At 42.1% G+C, this 14032-nt stretch overlaps 1 protein-coding gene across 10 annotated transcripts; it reads left to right on the forward strand.

Moving 5' to 3' along the window:
• The first annotated feature begins 2320 nt into the window (after window positions 1-2320).
• Window positions 2321-12333, forward strand: LOC125544113 (replication protein A 70 kDa DNA-binding subunit C-like). 10 transcript variants are annotated; one of them, XM_048707681.1, is made up of 21 exons: window positions 2321-3073; window positions 3312-3412; window positions 3493-3581; window positions 3709-3788; window positions 4177-4222; window positions 4321-4407; window positions 4495-5896; window positions 8991-9154; window positions 9252-9528; window positions 9606-9699; window positions 9787-9923; window positions 10003-10084; window positions 10171-10297; window positions 10384-10535; window positions 10617-10905; window positions 10966-11024; window positions 11118-11207; window positions 11423-11521; window positions 11717-11766; window positions 11868-11927; window positions 12026-12333. In XM_048707681.1, exons 8-20 carry the CDS (start codon window positions 9002-9004, stop codon window positions 11906-11908), a joined length of 1650 nt encoding a protein of 549 aa, XP_048563638.1. In that variant the 5' UTR covers window positions 2321-3073; window positions 3312-3412; window positions 3493-3581; window positions 3709-3788; window positions 4177-4222; window positions 4321-4407; window positions 4495-5896; window positions 8991-9001; the 3' UTR covers window positions 11909-11927; window positions 12026-12333. The 10 variants fall into 10 exon arrangements, with proteins under 10 accessions (XP_048563638.1, XP_048563639.1, XP_048563636.1 ...); XM_048707682.1 differs by lacking the exons at window positions 4177-4222; window positions 4321-4407; XM_048707679.1 differs by lacking the exons at window positions 4177-4222; window positions 4321-4407; window positions 4495-5896.
• The last annotated feature ends 1699 nt before the right edge of the window (window positions 12334-14032 follow it).

Below are 14032 nucleotides of genomic sequence, written 5' to 3' on the forward strand. Positions count from 1 at the left end.
ATCCAGAGTAGTGCACGCTGACGTCAGCATGACGTCAACAGTTGACAGTTGACCTGGTCAACCTGACGTGTGGGCCCCGTGGGACCCACCTATCATTCTCTGTTTAGTTTAATTAGGGTTTAGGTTAATTAATTACTATTTAGTTTAATTAATCAAAATTAATTAATTTAATTAATTCTTTAATTAATTAATTAATTATTTTTATTATTTTTTATTACTATTTTTTAAATTCTTTTTTAATCATTCTCAGGGCTAGGCCCACTATCATTGGGCCAGGGGGGCCTTAGCGGTTCGGGCTATCGGGAATGTGGGTGCGGGTGCCTGACGGGGCGAACCCGAGGGCAGCGTAGCCCGCCTGGGCGTGGAGGCGAGACTGTCGGGCGTGGCGGGGCGCCGGCAGCCACCAGCAGAGGCAAGCGGCAGCCCCAAGCGGGTTGCACGTGCGGCGGATGTGTGGATGGCGCGATGAAGCCGAGGCAGGAGGTGGGGTGACAGGGGGGCGCGGCGTGACGGGGCGGAGGCGGCGCTGGTCAGGCGGCATGGGCGGAGGCAGGGTACAACGGCGGCGGCGAGCGGCTGCGCTAGTCCAGGCCGTGGCCGGAGCGGCGAGCAGGGACCGCGGGGCTACGACGGACGAGGCCACCGCAGGCGGGCCGCGCGAGCTGCGGTGCGGGTGCGTGAGCACGAGTGGGCGGGCACGGCATCAGGCGCGCGGACGAGCGCACGGGCGAGGGGCGACGGCGCATGAGCGGGAGGAGCAGCGAGTGAGGCATGGCCCCTGCAACGGCGCGGATGCCCGCGGCGAACGGCGTCCGACAGGGGGAGAGGGGAGGCAGAGGGGAGCGCTCACGGTGGTCGTAGGGAGAATGGCAGCGGGCGCAAGGAGGATGACGGGGACGAGGTCGACGATGGAGGTAGTCCGGCGAGGTGGTCCTGGTCGGCGAGCGGCGTTCCGAGCGACGGCGCCAGGATCCGAGGGCGACGGGGTCGAGTCCGCGACGAGTCGAGGCCACGGCTTCAGGCGAGCGTCGCGCAAGGGAGAGGAGAGGCGCGGAGGAGGCCGGGGGTGGCGGTGCTCGGTGCCGGCGGCGGCCTCCAGGGGAGCGGCGGCTCGGGTGCGAGATCAGGCCCATCCCTGATCCAATCCAGTGAGAGAAGGGGGTGGGGAACGGGAGAGAGTGGGGGCGTGGGTGCGTGGGGGTGGTTAGGTCACGGGGGTGCGGGATATGGGGAGTGGGGGTGGCCGGCCTGTGGGTGGCCTGGTAGCCCTGTTGGGCCGAAAGGCCCAGGGGAGGGGGTTCTCTCTCTTCGTTCTTTTTTTTGTTTTGTTTTGTTTTTGTTTTACTTTTTATTTAATTTATTTGTTTCCTATTAGTTCTTTTCATTTTATTTTTTTGTAAAATATACAACTAGCCCCTAAATTAGTGTTAGTAATACGATTACTGTGACAACTAATTTTGCAATAAAATAGTCTTACATTTGTTTATCATTTTAAAAGTATTTAATAATTGTTTTAGCCCCTGTTTTATTCATCAAGGGGCATTTAAAAACTTTATAAAAATGTGGTTTCAACATGACAAATATCCAGGGATCATTTTCCACACTTTGAACATTTTAGTTTCCATGTTTGACAAATTTGAATTTTTAACTTTAAATTTGAATTCGAATTCTGAACAATGATTTGGATCAAGTGAGGATTAGCAACAGTAATGTGGTGACATGACACCATTAACAGGGGTTTACTGTAGCTTAACTATCCGGGCATCACAACTTATATCTTTTTGAGCTAAGTAGTTTTGCTCTATGTGCTTCACTTATATCTTTTTGAGCTATGTAGTTTTGCTCTATGTGCTTCACTTATATCTTTTGAGCGTTATAATTTTGCTCTATGTGCTCCACTTAGATCTTTTAGAGCACGGTGGTGGATTTTTTTTAAAGAAACTATTGATCTCTCATGCTTCACTTAAATTATTTTGAGAGTCTCTTAATAGCATGGTAATTTACTTAATAATAATATGCTTGGTATTCAAGATTTGTGAAACTTTCTTTTAAGTGTGTTGAATACTAAGAAAAGATTGAAGCATGATAATTGTTTTGAGATATGGAGGTGATAATATTAGAGTCATGCTAGTTGAGTAGTTGTGAATCTAACATTCTTAAGAAGTTGCTCCCCACTTCTACCTATTCTCTCAACATGCACACTATCCACATCATCTATATGCCACATCATCAATTAGTTTGCAAAATCAACCAATCACTCTTTTTCACCCCGCCTAGAAAAGAAAAACTGTTTCTTTTTCCAGCTTCACAGCAGCCGCTGTCCAACCTTTCCCCATCCCGCACGGGCGGCTGGCCCACCGCCCCAAATCTGCAGCGCCCCTCCTCCTCCCTCTGGTCTCCTCACTGAGCCCACGGCCGCCTCGCCTCACCACCGGACCACCGCCCGTCCGGCGCGCTTCCTCCTCTCCTCTCCTCCCTCCCATCCACTCCTCTTCTGGAGCTGCGCCCACCCATGCCTCCGCCGCGGGCGCACGCAGAGCGCCGGCTGTCCGCCGCGTCGGCCGCCCCACCAAATCTGAAGTGCTCCTCCACCGGAGCGGCACCCGTCCGGCCTCCTCTCGCTCCTCCGGGCACATCCTCCCGCTCCCTCCTCCGGGCACCTCCTCCCGCTTCGCCCAGGGCGCCCACGGACATACGTGTGCCATCCACCCTGCCCACCAGCCATGCCTCCGCCGCGCCATAGCCAGAGCGCCGGCGCCGCGCTACCTCCTCTCCCTCCTTCCGCTGCGCCCACGACGCCCACGCATCCAGTGTGGCGAACATGCCCGTCGCCACCCCTGTACGCCTCCTCTGCCGCCGCCAGGCTGACTCCCGGCCCCACCTTGAAGCCGACGCCGCTGCACACCACGCGCCGCTCTCCTCGCTCGCGTATCGCCCCGCCTCACGGCACACTTTCCTCAGCTCCGAGCGTGTAGGCGCAGTTGGGACGCGGGTTGTCCGCCATGGTCACCGTCCACTCTGTACACTCTGCTCCGCGGCGAGTCGATGATGAGGAGCCCGATTCAAAGGTGAGGTGAGCATCGCCGCATTTACTTCACTGCTGCTTGCTAGGCTTCTTTTTTGAGTATCTGCTCGCTAGGCTTCTAAAGCTGGAGGTCCTCAATTTTCCCAGCCCACTTCATCAACGCCTTTGCAGCCCAATGCTCCAAATGGCCCATGCTGTTTATCTTCTCCGATGCCATCACTTAAACCCTTTAGCTGCTGGTCATTAGTGATTGATGCTTCACTTCCTCTCCCCACGATCTCTGCAGGAGAAACTGATGGTTTCCTCTTTAAATTCGGTGCTCCACCTGAACTCACTTTGTAACAATCGTGGTGGGCTTCTGCCATACCGCTCATACCCGTACCACTGGTGAGAAACTCCCTTCCCTATCCTTCTCGACCTTCCTTGTGCCATATTGCAAGTTGAATCACAATGTTGGACTTCCTCAGGTACTGGACGAATTGGACGCCAGGGCCCCCATCTTGGTTGTTCTTCCCCAGCTGCATACGGAAGAGCCTGGAATTTACGGCACCTATAGGTAAATGATGTTGCCATGTATTCTTGATTACTATCTGAAGTTAACTGCGATTTCTGAATTTTGGTATGCTTCGTTAATTTTGCCTCATGACATATAGTGGTTCAATAAAAAAACTATTAATCCTCAGGTGTTAGGCGATTTGGACACCGGGGTAGTGATCTTGGTTGTTCTACGGTCGCTACATAGCCAGACATCCAATCCTACAGGGTACATACTATTCCATACATCACTAATTATTTCAATTCAGTTTGGCTAGATTGAATACTTAGCACTGCATTTTATTAACTTTCTCTGTTCTGAAGTTTTGTTTTTTTATAGTTATGCATTCTATTTATTTACCCTGTTCTGAATTGTTGTTTGTTTATGGTACGGGAATCCATATGCCTTGCATTCAACCCCTGCATCTAACATTCTTAAGAATTTTACAAAGGTTTGGTGAGAGTGTTATTTAGTCTCTTCACCCCCCCCCCCCACTTTTGCTAGAGTTTCCGACATGGATAATGCAGAAAACTCTTCGCATAATCGAGTTGGATGAAAACATCATCCATCATTACCTAATCCTCCTCCTCGACTAAACCCGTATGTTGCTGCTCAGAACCGTCGTATGCGTATGGAACTCATGGCTAAAAAAGAAAAAAGAGGTTTGTTAGGCACATTATATTTCTCCAAATATTTTATCTTCCGTATGACCTGTCTTATTTATTTCACCATCTACTTCTTCATATGTATAAATCAACAGCCTCTAGAGGTAAACAAACATCACACCAACCTACAAACGAAGAATCATCGACATCACACACACAAAATCTGGTCTTTGCACATAACCGTAAGATTCTACCCACATTCCAGTTCACGCCTTAGAGTTTTGGGATGACTACATTTACAAAAAAACTCTTCGCGGCTTATCTTTCAGGAACTATATTTCAACGCTTAAACCTTGGAGGTCCCCATCATTCTTGCAAACACTGTGGTGCTCTGTTTTGGTATGATGAGCGTCTACGCAGAGAAAGACATACTCCAGATCCAACATATAATTTGTGTTGCAAGGGAGGAAAAGTTTACCTGCGGCCATATGATCCTCCTCCTCAACCCCTCTTGGATTTACTGACATTCCAGGACAGAACACTCTCCAGACACTTCTTTAAACATATTAGGCAGTACAATACAATGTTTGCAATGACTTCAATGGGAGCTAAAATTAATGAAACCATAAATGATGGATGAGGCCCATATGTTTTCATGGTTAGTGGGCAGATTTGTCACCGCATTGGTTCTTTGAGACCAACTGGGGAACGACCAGAATATGCACAGTTATACATGTTTGATACTGAGCGTGAGGTTTCAAACCGAATAAATGTTGCTTCGTCTTCACGCTCTGCTTCGTCTTCAAGCTCTTCATTCCAAGCTAACGAAGACATTGTTCAGTCGTTCATACAAATGTTGAACACACATAACCCCATTATCAAGCTGTTTAGGACAGCAAGTCAAAGATTAGCTGGGAGTGATTGTGACCATTTAACAATCAGGATATATGGCAAACCTGATGCCCATGGAGACATCTAGTGCTCCAGTTGCGTTTGAGGTTGTTGGATTAGTGGTTGGTGATATTGGGTCATCTAATGTAGGACGAGACATTATAATACAAGACCATTCATCACAGTTACAGCGAATTAGTGAGAAACACCCCAAGTTTATGTCCATGCAGTATCCTCTGTTATTTCCATATGGAGAAGATGGCTACCATGATGAGCTTATGTACCGGCAAAGATCAAGCACTTCAGCCAATCAGCACCAAAAAGTCACAATGCTACATTACTACACATATAGGTTGCATGATAGGCCAAATGACTTCAATACTCCATTACGATGCAAAAGATTAACACAGGCTTACTTTGTGGATGGCTATTGTTGTGTTGAAACATTCCGTATTGGATTCTACCGCAAGCCTAGCTTTCAGAGTAAATACAGATCATCATCATTTAGTTCTTTGGCAAATTCTGTATCAAGAGGTATTGCATCCGGTTCTTCTGTTGGGTAGAGGATTATATTACCATCCTCCTTTACTGGAGGCCCTCGCTATTTATACCAAAACTATCAAGACTCCATCGCTATTTGTAGAAAATATGGTTGCCCAGATCTATTTGTGACGTTCACATCAAATGCTGCCTGGCCTGAAGTTATGGAGGCTTTATCCTCCATTCCAGGACAAGAGCCATCTGACCGTCCAGATATTGTCAACCGGGTATTCAAAATGAAGCTTGATATGTTGATGGATGATATTAAAAAGAAAAAATTCTTCGGTCCCATAAATGCGGGTAATAGCACTTTCCCCAACCTTATTTCCTTTGCACAACAAACTTTTGTGTCAGTTATTAAAAATATTGTACTTTCTTGTAGTTATCTACACAGTTGAATTTCAGAAACGTGGCCTCCCACATGCTCATATAATTATATGGTTAGCCAAAGAAGCCCCCTTAGATGCACAGAAGATAAATTCAATTATTTCTGCTCAATTGCCAGATCCTGTGAAAGACCCAATTGGATATGAAGCTATATCTTCTTTCATGGTCCATGGCCCTTGTGGCCCTCTCAACCAGTTTTCCCCATGCATGTCAGAAGGAAAGTGCACAAAATTTTACCCGAAGGATTTCTGTGAGCAAACCACTATCCGGGAGAATGGTTTTACTGAATATGCCCGACCAAACAACGGAATAACTGCTAGAAAAAATAAAGTTGACATTGACAATAGATACATTGTTCCTCATAATGTTGATCTGCTGGTTAAGTATCAAGCCCACATAAATGTAGAAAAGGTTAATCATGATGGTATGCACAAATATCTTTTCAAATATGTTACAAAAGGATTTGATTGTGCTAGAATTGGCCTCTACTCCAAGTCTACGTCATCAGATTCGTCGACTGAGACAATTAATGAAATTGATAACTATTTAGAGTATCGTTGTGTCACACCAAATGATGCTGCTTGGCGTCTGTTCGAGTATGATATTCACCATACAGAACCTTCCGTAGAAAGGCTCCCTGTTCATCTTCCTCTTGAGAATAATGTAATTTTCTCTGAAGATGATAATCTAGAACAAGTAATTGAAGACCCAAAAAATATGGCAACTAAATTGACTGCATGGTTAGAGGCTAATGTGCAACACACCGAGGCTCGATGATACACCTACATAGAATTTCCTGAATATTGGACATGGCACCAACAAGAGAAATATTGGAGTTTTCGTCGAGGTGCTCATAATAAAATTGCCCGAATTGCACATGTCAACCCTTCACAAGGGGAATTATTCTACTTGCGGATGTTGCTCCACGTTCGTAAAGGCCCAACATCCTTCACTCATATCCGAACTATATCAGGCCAAGTGTATCCCACATTTCGTGCTGCATGTGAAGCTTTAGGTCTCCTAGGTGATGACCGAGAGTGGTCGAACGCTTTAAAAGGTGCAGCTCAGTGGGCATTACCATTTCAATTACGTCAGCTTTTTTTTACCCTGCTGCTTTTTTGTGATGTAACAAATCCTATCAAACTTTTTGAAGAACATGCATCACCAATGTCTGAAGATATAGCACATCGGTTGAATCCTGGTCCTTCTCTGACAAGCAATTCATCACTACATTTGTACGTGACATCCTGTCTTCTCATTGAGCTTGATAAATTGCTAAGGGATTCTGGATATTGCTTATCCCATTTTAATTTGCCACTACCAGATGATATGGGAAATGCTTCTTCACAAAACCGAATTTTGCTTGATGAGCTTAGCTATGATATTCCAGACATGACATCCACTTTGAATGATAATATTCCAAAGCTAAACAGCAACCAGAAGGATGTATTTCATGCTATCTATAATTCTGCAATAAATAATGAAGGCCGAACGTTCTTTGTTTATGGATACGGAGGGACTGGAAAAACTTTCCTATGGACTACTTTACTGTATTCGTTACGAAGCCAAGGGAAAATTGCATTGGCAGTTGCATCATCAGGAATTGCTTCTCTATTGCTCCCAGGAGGTCGAACACCACATTCCCGTTTTAAAATCCCTTTGGAAATTTCTCAGAATTCAATGTGTAGTATAAAGAAAGATACACACCTGACAGAACTTATTCAAAATACATCTCTTATTGTTTGGGATGAAGCACCGGTAAACCATAAATATTGTTTTGAAGCACTAGACCGCACTCTCAGGGATATAATGTCAGATACTAGACCTAATGCTGAAGACATGCAGTTTGGAGGCATCACTGTAGTTCTTGGTGGGGATTTTCTTCAAACACTTCCGGTAATAAAAATGCAACAAGACAACAGATTTTAAAATCTTGCATTGTTAACTCTTATTTGTGGAACCAGTGCACACTTCTTCAATTGAATGAAAATATGAGGCTCTCCTCAGCATCTCTGTCCATCTCAAAGAGAGAAGCATTACGGAATTTTGCTGAGTGGCTATTACGAGTTGGAAATGGCACTGAGCCTTTTATTCCTATTCCAAATGACCCCCAACAACATATTTATAGAGATACCCCAGTATCTCCTTTTGTCCGTAGAGTCTAGAAATATAGATGGATTGATTTCATTTGTCTATGACTCAGGCTGTGAATCTGCTAACAATACATCATATTTGTGTGATCGTGCAATTCTTGCACCCACCAATGATGTTGTTTCTAAAATAAATGCCAGAATGATTTCTCAGCTACCAACAAGTGAAATGTCATATTATAGTGCAGATTCAATTGACGACAGCTGCCCTAATCATTCTACTCTAGAGGCATTATATCCGACTGAGTTTCTAAACAAGCTTGAGATACCTGGTCTTCCAGACCATGTGCTGCATTTGAAAATCGGTGTTCCTATCATGCTACTTCGTAATCTTGATCCATCAAGAGGGCTTTGTAATGGCACTAGACTCATTGTTACACAACTAACAGGCCGTGTAATAGAAGGACAAATCATAACAGGAAAAGCTATAGGTTCAAGAGTATATATTCCTAGAATTGTCACTACATCAGCTCAGTCTAAGTGGCCTTTCAAACTGAGGCATCACCAGTTTCCTGTTCGCCTTTCATATGCTATGACAATAAACAAAAGTCAAGGCCAAACACTGAACCGAGTTGGTGTCTACTTGCCATCTCCTATTTTCTCCCACGGTCAATTATATGTAGCATTTTCAAGAGTTACATCACCAGAGGGATTGCGAGTTCTGATTGAAAATAGTCCAGTTTCTTATGAACATTGCACACATAATGTAGTATATGCTGAGGTATTCAGTCAAATAAATAGGCATAGAACCTAGAACTGATAGGTATTTTATGATATGCCTCAAATTTCCGAGATATGTTCTAAACATTTTTAGCATACCATAATTTTTTCCTAACAGTCTTATTATTCATTCATAGATATCTGAGATATGGAGTCAAGTACAGCACTTAAAAGCATCACTTCAGGACAGCAAAACTGTAGGGTCTTTGCACGCCTGATAAGGCTTTGGGATGCTAAAATAATTAATCCCATATATGGAGATGGCTTGCTAAGCATTGATGGCATTCTCTTAGATGAAGATGTAAGTGTAATTGTGTGCTCCAAATTGCACATTCACATTTGTACTCACAATGATATTAAATTTACATATCACATTTAATTATTTCGTTTGTTTGCAGGGCAACATGGCACAGATGAGTGTGCCCAAAAAATATGGAAAACAGTTTCGTGGATTGCTATCAGAAGGATCTGTCTACATTATTTCAGATATTGTGGCTATTGATAACAGAAGCAAATCATATGTCTACCACCATCAGAACTACATGCTGCAATTCAAACATGACACAAAGGTCCATGCATTGCACTCAAGAGGAGCAAATATACCTACTGTTTCCTTCAACTTTTGTCCATTTGATCAGCTGCCAAGAAAAGCAATTGATTCAAAACAACTCCTAGGTAATCTGTGGTTCCTTATTTTCTCTCCTAACAGTTATAATGCTTTTTAACTTCCTATACATAATTTTTCCGTTCAGATATTATTGGAGTAATAAGTGATGTTGGTCCATACGATTATGCTAGCCCAACATCTCAGAACAAACTTCGGAAGATAAAAATCCGAAACCTAGAGTATGTCTTTCTCGCAACGATGCCACTTAATTTCTTCCGCAAAGACCCTTTTTCCTGCAATTCTATAAGTATACCTTGCTTTTCTAGTGAACAAACGCAAGAAGTAGTTCTATGGGGCAAACATGGAGAATCATTTGATGAAGAAGCAGTACTTAAAAAATCTCTAGAAGGAATTGTGATAGCTATTTTTGCTGGTATAACTGCAACTTCACAGAAGTTTACAGGTGAATTATCAAACGAGCTTGCTTCAAGGAAAAATGAAAGGATTTATTTAAATATACTATTAACCACATAATCTTATAGGTACAATACAAGGATCTTCAAGTTCGGCAACACAGGTGTATCTTGACCTCAATATACCTGAAGTTCAACACTATCGCAGCAGGTTCTCCACCTCCCTCATTGCCATTTGCCTAATTTTTTTGTTCGCCGCTACAATATACTAATAGATTATATCAAAATAATTTGAAGCTACCAATGGAAATTTCCAACTCTACAAAAGAATCTCCCTAAAGTCGCACATCTATCTCCACTTGAAGCAGCAGGCAAGCTGTATACCATTGAACAAATATCTACCTTGCCAACCACATCTTTTCAGGTCAGTACTTTTCGAGATAGTTCGTTTTCTAAAACATCTCTATCCAAAAAATATATAATTGATGCTCCAACCTTTTCTTCCACAAGGGAGGAGCAACATTCAGTACTATTGCAAAGGTGACATCCATTATACCATCAATCAAATGGTACTACAAAGCATGCAAGCGGTGTGGAAAAGGTTACAACAACATGTCAGATACCCCAACATGCACCTGCCAATTTCCTGTTCCATGCCCAATGTACCATACATCTTCCTAAATCTAATCCTTATAAATTGCTTTTCTCTTATTCATGTCACTAACAATTCTACAATCCTTCAGGTATAAGCTCCCCCTTACACTAACAGATAGCTCAGCAAGTTTAAATGCAGTTGCATTTAATAAAGTAGCTGAAGACTTGGTTGAGCGTCATGCTGAGCAAGTTTCTATGAACATGACAATAGATGCTGCGGATCAGGTGCTTTCCCTGGATAAAGCCATTGGTAAAGAAAGGTTATTCTATATAGGAATGAATATTGATTCAACTGCCAAGTACCCTATAAAATATGTCTTGAAAAAAAGTTTCCCCGTGGACAATACCAAATCAGTTCCTCTATTAACTGCTTCAAAGGTAAGAACTTTTTGATACTCATTACCTTCATATATCATCCTATTAACTTGACATGTGAAGCTTTTTCAGTCAGCACAAGATAACCTTGCACCAACTTCATCTGTCATAAATGCTGAGAGGTTCCTGGCCATTTATCAATTTAAATTTTGAAAATATATTAACAAAACATTAAATCCATATTCTCTGATGAGCATTATATATATTATTTTCAGTCCAAGTGCACAGCAGCCAGAGGCCCCCTTGAACAATACACCTGCAAGTGATAACCGCACACCTATCATTACAAAGGAAAGTGAATCCAGGTAAATTTGGCCACATAGAATTTCATGTGTGTAATGCTTCACAAACCTCCAAGCGAAGTTGAGATTAAACATTTCAACCTTTAGGATTTTTCTTTGGTAAATCTAATAATTGCTCTGTTTTGTATGTTCATCTGTCTAATGCTTCACTAACCTCCATGCTTATTCAATTCCTCTGATAAACGTACTTTCTTATTTATAATGTACATTCAAATCAGTTCCGAAGTAAAAAGAAGGATTGATTTTGACAAGGATGATGCCAACAACTCTAACAGGTATCACAACACTCACAAGGATGATGCCAACAACTCTAACAGGTATCACAACACTCACAAGGATGATGCCAAACAACTCTGTTTAGTTTCCTGTCTAATGCTTCACAACACTCACATCCACTACAAAGGATTTATTTATGTTTAGTTTCCTGCCAATGCAATCCTAACAATCCTGTACCTATAATATTACTTTCTTATTTAGTTTCCTAATAAATGCAATCAAATTTCTCAATGCAGCTCAAAAAGCACAGATAGTCCTCTTTCGAAAAGGCAAAAGCAGAGCGAGAGTATGTATTACTTCCCATTACCTATAGTTGAATATCTCGCCAATGAATTTTTCTGTTCATATATTTACAGTTCTAAATATTTTCTGTACCCACCAATGCAGACAATAAAAATGCAGCAAACAACTATGAAAAGACAGACTAAAATGAAAGTGCATACAAAGGTATTGTATATTATGTACCTCTGTTTTTATATTCAAACATTTGGAACTTCTAATAATTGTTGCATTTCTAAAAATACTATGTATCACACTTCATGTAGGCAACTTCCACAATACTCATACAAGCAGCTTCCACAATGCTCCAAAAGACAAATAATCAAGAATGTTCAACTTCCACAGCGCTTTGACACTGCCAGCCGACAACAATAATTTTTTTTATTGCTCAACTTCTATTGTGACCGAGAATGTTCTCATACCCATTACCTTTATATTGTAACCGAGATGTCTACTCGTGCGTACTTTTGGTTTCATGCAAGCGACTTCAAAGTTTTCTGGCAATATTTGCAATTTTGTGCTTACCAACAATGGATACACTCCTATAAATGGGCCATAATATTTTTTTTGTAAACTGTACAATCGTGCATGCATGTAAAATATTTATTCCTACATTAACACCTCAAATGGCTGTTCTTACAATCACAGTGTAAGTCACAATTGCCAGTTTCTAAAAATTCATTGATCAGTTAATTCTGTACTAAAGGTTACTAAAAAATATTTCGGTTAGACACTATAAATACATTCATTGCTCAGTTAATAGTGTATAAAGCATTTCTAAAACATCTTTGGTTAAAAACTCTTATGGTTGCAGTCCAACTATATAATACCCCCCCCCCCCCCCCCCCATACAACCTATATCTACAAGCAAATATTTTCTCACACTGAAAACTTCACTATTGTCAAATACATGGACAAGCAGCAACAAGGCAAAAGGTATGTCTATTACATGCAAAGTTATTTCGCCGGTTTCATGTATGATATTTCACAATTTGCCCGCATACTTTTCTACAGGATGCAACGTTACACAACAAAGAATGTTCTACCCTCTTCATCAACGCATGCATCAAGAAAAACTCACAAGAAGTACATGGAGGCTATTGCAGACATGAAAAATGCCACCACCAAATCCGCAACATGGATCACTTTGAAAGAGGACGCACGTGAAGACAATATCACAAAGCTACTCCAGGAACATCCATTCAGGTCCACCAAGTACATCTTTGAGTACATGAAGAACGGATTTAAACATGTCCAAATTCTCCTCGATGAAGAAGACAACCGCGTGGACGACTCTAACAAACTATAAACCAACATTATGCTACTTATTTACAAGACTTTGCAACAATAAACGAATAAAGTACAATAAATATCTTATATTTGTATTTTCATGCTCATATTGTTAATTGAAATATCCATGTCGCATTAAACCAAGTATCATCTAAACATATTGCCACCAATTCCCGCAGCAACGCGCGGGGAATTGTCTAGTTTAAGGAATACTTGTGTTAAAGTTTGTGATTCCCGTAGCATGTACGTATGGTGAACCGTTATGTGATGAAGTCGGAGCATGATTTATTTATTGATTGTCTTCCTTATGAGTGGCGGTCGGGGACGAGCGATGGTCTTTTCCTATCAATCTATCCCCGTAGGAGCATGCGCGTAATACTTTGCTTTGATAACTTCTAGATTTTTGCAATAAGTATATGAGTTCTTTATGACTAATGTTGAGTCCATGGATTATACGCACTCTCACCCTTCCACCTTTGCTAGCCTCTAATACCGGGCACTTTTCGCCGGTATCATACACCTACCATATACCTTCCTCAAAACAGCCACCATACCTACCTATCATGGCATTTCCATAGCCATTCCGAGATATATTGCCATGCAACTTTCCACCGTTTCGTTTATTATGACACAGTCCATCATTGTCATATTGCATATCCCGGTACACCGCCGGAGGCATTCATATAGAGTCATATCTTGTTCTAAGTATCGAGTTGTAATTGTTGAGTTGTAAGAAAAATAAAAGTGTGATGATCATCATTATTAGAGCATTGTCCCAGTGAGTAAAGGATGATGGAGACTATGATTCCCCCACAAATCGGGATGAGACTCCGAACGAAAAATAAATAAAAGAGGCCAAAGAAGCCCAAATAAAAAGAGGTCATAAAAAAAGAGAAAAGGCCCAAACAAAAAAATGAGAGAAAAAGAGAGAAGGGACAATGTTACTATCCTTTTACCACACTTGTGCTTCAAAGTAGCACCAT

This window comes from Triticum urartu, chromosome 3 (genome assembly GCF_003073215.2).
Source record: "Triticum urartu cultivar G1812 chromosome 3, Tu2.1, whole genome shotgun sequence".
NCBI classification, from domain to species: Eukaryota; Viridiplantae; Streptophyta; class Magnoliopsida; order Poales; family Poaceae; genus Triticum; species Triticum urartu.